The sequence below is a fragment of the Orycteropus afer genome, unplaced genomic scaffold, assembly GCF_000298275.1.
Source record: "Orycteropus afer afer isolate SDZICR_OR568_19922 unplaced genomic scaffold, OryAfe1.0 scaffold00289, whole genome shotgun sequence".
Lineage (NCBI taxonomy): Eukaryota > Metazoa > Chordata > Mammalia > Tubulidentata > Orycteropodidae > Orycteropus > Orycteropus afer.
The window spans coordinates 1,291,377-1,297,019 of record NW_006921876.1 but is presented as its reverse complement, the minus strand read 5'-3'; the positions used below and the strand labels follow the sequence as shown (position 1 = coordinate 1,297,019).

General features: G+C 42.6%; 1 protein-coding gene across 1 annotated transcript in view; it reads right to left on the bottom strand.

Moving 5' to 3' along the window:
* The window catches only part of NPM2 (nucleophosmin/nucleoplasmin 2), a 58,514-nt gene extending 53,683 nt beyond the window's left edge, over positions 1-4,831 (bottom strand). The window contains exons 1-3 of the mRNA XM_007950798.1: positions 4,774-4,831; positions 4,515-4,600; positions 4,234-4,359 (exon numbers count right to left, since the gene is read on the bottom strand). Coding sequence (XP_007948989.1) covers positions 4,234-4,359; positions 4,515-4,600; positions 4,774-4,831 — 270 coding nt within the window. The remainder of the gene's footprint in view (positions 1-4,233; positions 4,360-4,514; positions 4,601-4,773) is intronic.
* Positions 4,832-5,643: the final 812 nt, after the last annotated feature.

Sequence of the window (5,643 nt, the reverse complement as noted above, 5' to 3'; positions counted from 1 at the left end):
TTTTTTTTTTTTTTAATTGTGATTTGGGTGAAAGTTTACAGAGAAAATTCACTTTCCATACAGCAGTTCACATACACTTTAACTCATGACATTGACTACAATTTCCCACAGTGCAACAGCTCCCCTCCCACTTCCTCCCCATAGTTACCTCTTCCCTGTGTCCTTCCCTCCATGCACTTCTGCCACCTGAGCTATGTCCCTGTGCATATACAGCCCTTCTATTCTCCCATGATTGATCTCTCCAAGGAGTGTATATACCTAGTGTAAATGTCCACCTCATATGCCTGTCTTTTGTTTGGCTGAAAGCCACAGATGTGGGTTCAGCTCCAGACCTGAAGGGCAGTTAGGGGCCATAGTCTCAGTGGTTCCATCAGTGGCTCTATCAGACCAGCAAACCCGGTCCCTTCCCCACCCCCAAATGATTTTGAGTTTTATTCCACATTGTTGTTCCACATTGTTCTCCTACTCTATCCAGGATCTCCTACATAGATCCCCCTCTGAATGGTTGACAGTAGTAGCCGGGCACCATCTAGTTCTGGTCTCTTAGTCATACAGGCTGAGGATCACATGGCGTACAAGTCAGCCGGACTAATTGTTTCCATAAATCTTTGGTTTTCTTCATTTTTCTTTGCTTTGGATGAGGAGAGACCCATCGTTGCATCTAGATGGCTGCTTGCCAGCTTTTAAGATCTCAGTTCCTACTCTAGGCCAAGATTTCTTACATAAGATACGAGAAGAAAGAACCATAACAGGGAAAACAAAACTAAACAAAAACCTTGTTATACTGGACTAATTAATAAAAAACAAAAACAAAATCTTATGCTCTTCAAAAAAACACCATTAAGAATTATGAAATAGGCAAGCTACACACTTGGAGAAAATATTTGAAATACATTATATTTTATAAAGGACTTATATTTAAAATGTATAATGAACTTCTGTAACATAATAAAATGTCCCTGGGTAGCACAAATGGTTTATTTTCAGACACTTGCCTGCTAACCAGACGGCTGGCGGTTCAAACCCACCAGCCACTCCTTGGAAGGAAGGTTGGGCAATCCTACTTCCGTAGTGATACTGCCTCGGAAACCCAAGGAGGGGTCGCTATGAGTCGGGGCCGACTCCACGGCACATAACAACAACAACAACAACAAATGGAAGGGTTTGCAGTTGGAACCCATCCAGCAATACCACCAAAGAAAAGGCCTGGAGATCTGTGTCTGTTAAGACCCAAGAAAACCCCATGGAGCAGTTCTACTCTGTAACGTATGGGGTTACCATGAGTCAGAATGGACTTATTGGTAACTAATAACAATAACTCAATAAGAATAACCCAATTTAAAAATGAGCAAAATAGGCATTTTACAAAAGATAAATGACCAATAAACACATGAAAAGATGCTCAACATCTTAAGGAAACACAAAGACTACCATAATGTGGCACACATTATCTATACATCCATTAGACTGGGTCAAATTAAGACAACTAATAATATATTAAGCATTGGTGAGAATATGGAGCAACTGGAATTCTCATATTTTGCTGATAGCCAAATGGTATATCACTTTGGGGAATAGTTTGGCAGTTTTGTATAATATAGTGTTACTCTCTCTCTCTCTATATATATATTGTTACCAGCAGTTCCACTTGTAGGCATTTACCCAAGAGAAACTAAAACATATGTTCACACAAAGACTTGCACTTAAATTTTCATAACAGCTTCATTCATAATAGTCTGAAACTGCAAACAACCCAAATGCCCATTAACATGTGAATAAACAAATTACATGTATACCTACAGACACACACACATATATACTGGGCACGTTACTCACCAACAACATGGATAAATCTCAACAGCATGTGCTCAGTGAAAAAAGTTGGGCATGGAAGACAACACACTGTATGATTCCATTTATAGGAATTTCTAGAAAAGGCAAAACTATAGTAATAGAAAGATCAATGGTTGCCAGAGAAAGTGGGAGGTGGAAGCGATTAACTGCAAAGAGGCATGGAGAAATTTTTTGGAGTGATGGAAATTTTCTCTACCTTGATTACACAACTATATACATTTACCAAAAACTCATCAAATTATAAACTTGAGAGTGGTCAATTTTATTGCATGTAAATTATGCAGTGAACGAAACAGAGTCCCTGCTTTCTTGGAGCTTATATGCTAGTTGGGGGGTGGGGGAACCATATACAGGTAAAAAAATGATGTCAGTAATGGGTCCTATGGGGAAGACCTCTCTCAGATGACTCTTCCATTGAAGAGTAAGCCATGGGAATGAGCACAGGAAGTTTCCCAGAGTGGGGAAGAATTAAGTGCAAGGATGCTGAAGAGGGAGTGTGTTTGGAGTTTTCAAGGTGCATTCAAGGAAGCCATTGTGGTTGGAGTAGGGTTAAGGAGGGGAGAATAGCAAAGGTTTAGGTCAGAGAAGTTGCTGAGGCCAGAATACAGAGGGCTTTGAAGCCATGGTAAAGATTTTGGTGTTTTTTGAGTGAAAAGGGAAGTCATTGACCAAAATGTTCTAGCAAGAGACAATGGTCATGCAGACCAAGTGCAGCAGGGGAGGTGGTGAGACTTGGTCAGAGTTAGGGTATATTATTAAAGGAGAGCCAACAGGATTTGTTGGTGGATCAGACAGACACAGGTTTGAGAGAGAGTTATTTGTCCTAATTGGAAGAACAGAACTGCTATTTACTGAGATGGGATCAGATTTTGGGGAAAAAATATAAATAAAACTAAAAATTTAGATTTAGATATATATGCTAAGAATAGTTTGGAATATCTTCTGGACATCAATTAGATCCATCAAGTAAATAGCTGTATATAGGAATTGTGTATAGATAATTCTGTATTTGCTGTTCCAGAGAATAGGAGGAGATGACACTCCATCTCTCAGTTCATGTGGCTAGTGTATCTTGATACCCAAATAAGATAAGGGAAATTATAGGCCAACCTCACTTATGAGTATATAGTATGATCAAGTAGTGTTTACTTGAGGAATACAAAGCTGGTTAAATATTATTCTATTACTAGTATTTACCAGTTAACAGATTAAAGAAGAAATAACCTATGATTATACGAATAAAAAAAGCATTTGATAAAATTTAACCTTTATTCATGATTAAAATAATTTAAAGCAAAGTAAACCAGAAGAGGACTTCCTTAACCTGATAAAGAGCTTTGAACTGGTTCATTCCAGTTGGACCTTCTGCTGAGAATTTGCAATTCCATTTCAGATATACTGAATCAGAACCTACCTTTTACCAAGATCCCTGGGTAATTCTTATAATACATGTGTATTCTTATGCATATATATAAGAATCACTTGGGAATCTATAAGAATCATCTGGAGATCTTGTTAAAATGCAGATTGTGATTCAAGATATCTGGAGGGGAAATGCAAATCCTCAGCAGAGGGTACAACAGAATGAACTACTTGAAGTCCTGCCTGATAAAGGGTATCTCAAGTATCTTGGACATGTTTCCAGAAGGGACCAGTCCCTGGAGAAGAAAGAACATCATGCTTGGTAAAGTGAAAAAGAGGAAGACCCTTAAGGAGATGGATTGACACAGTGGTTTCAACAATGGGCTCAAACATTAGCGACAACTGTGAGGATGGCACAATACCGGGCAGTGTTTTGTTCTGTTGTACACAGGGTCATTATGATTTGGAACTGACTCAGCAGTACCTAACAACAACATCAAAACCACCATACTTAATGAAGAAATACTAGATGCACTCTTTTAAATATCAGCAATGAGATAAGGATAGAATATCTACCATTATCACTTCTATCCAACATCACACTGGAGGTCCTAGCCGGGGCACACAAAATTGCCATTATTCACACACAATGATTATTCTAGAAAATCTTCGATAAATTCTTAGAATTAATGAGAATTTCTGGATACCCAATCAATAAGTAAAACATCAACAGTATTTCTGTCCCCAGCAATAAGCAATTTTAAAATGTAATTTTTTGAGATAGGTTCTCTAACTTACCCAAGGTCACAAAGCTCATAAAGGGCAATGCTGGAATGGAAGACCAGGGCTCTCCCAGACTCTGAGTCATAGGCTACTTTGCGTCTTTGACGTGTGTGCGCTTCTGTAGTATGAATGTTTCCCCGTTTGTGTCCATCCCACCCAGAGGGTCGGGCCTGAGCAGGGGCCTCCTGGTGCCAGAGTGGGGCAATGTTCCTCAGGCTGCTGGGAAAGGCTCACCATGGGTAGGATGGAGGCCTGAAGAGAGGCAATGATAATGGGCTGCGTCTTCTTGTTTGCCTGGTTCACCGGGGGCAGGATTTCCACGAGATTCATTTCCTCTTTGGCTTTCTCCCCCAAGCAAATCTAAGAGGAGTTGAAAATGGACAGAGATGCTTCATCTTGAGGACAGATGGGAAAATCCTATTCTTGTCTTTTGAGACCAGTGACTCCCACCTCCTCCTCTGAAGGAGGCCAAGTTCCTCCCTGCTCCAACCTTTCTCATCTGGGGGCACACTCACCGTACTAAGCAATAGCTTACAGTCCTGCTTCCCCTCCATCTGGGGTTTGTAAGTCCAAGTTCGCTTCTCCTGATTTAGCTCACAGCCTGGGAAGAGAGGGAAAGAGGAAAGTAGGGCAGAGAGGCTCCAGAGAGGCTCTCCCTTTCTCTCCTCCAGCCCTAACACATCTGCACACCCCCCCAAGCGCAGGCTTCTGCTTGGAACAGAAGGTGGGACATTGCCTGGACTGCTCTGAGAATGAGCTTCTGTCCTAACTCACCCCAGAGCATGCTTGTCATTGCCTTTTCAGCTCTGCTGCTTGTGCTGCTGCGACTCATGGTGGTGGGCTGAGAAGCTGGGGGTGGAAAAATAGCTGTGAAGAGCCTGCAGTGAGGTGGCCTGTTCTCCCTGCTCAGAGCTCAGCAGCACCCACACCAAGCTGGGCGCTTTGAGAGACTGCAACCTCTTGAGGTGATTAGGCTTTGGCTCTGGCCTAAGTGAGTGCCTGACAGTCAACTGACTCTAAACGCCTGGAAGACAGGTACTAATTGACACATGCACTTGTGAGGGCAGCCCAGACCCAAGCCAAACCAAAACCAATACCAAACTCACTGCTATTGAGTCAATTTGACTCATAGCGACCCCTCCTTGGGTTTCTGAGGTGGTATCTCTACGGAAGTAGATTGCCCAATCTTCCTTCCGAGGAGTGGCTGGTAGGTTTGAAGCGCCAAGGACACACAAAATGGGAGTACTTATTGAAAGAATTATAAGTCAGATCAACCCCAAGCTTGAAAGGTTTCTGTGGGATCTTGTAGCTCCCCTTGTGGAGAACGGTCCTCCCAACACTCTTGAGGAGAGCTCCAGAGAGGTCCTTGCAGGGTTATGGAGAAAAGCGGGGTCTGTGCCTGTTCCGGTCCCAGTTACACTCATACCCCGGGTCCCTGTCCTTCTCAGCCCCGCTTTAACCTGACTGTCCCTTTTCTGCGTGCTGCCACCCAGGCCATCCGTTCCTCCTCGGAGAGCTTCCTCTCAGTTGTGCGCTCTCTCCAGCCTCATCTGCCGCACCTGAAAGTGGGTGGTTAAGAAGCCTGGGAGAACAGGAGGTAGCTAATCAGCCTCAAAGAAGAGGCCCTTTATTCCCCATTCCATT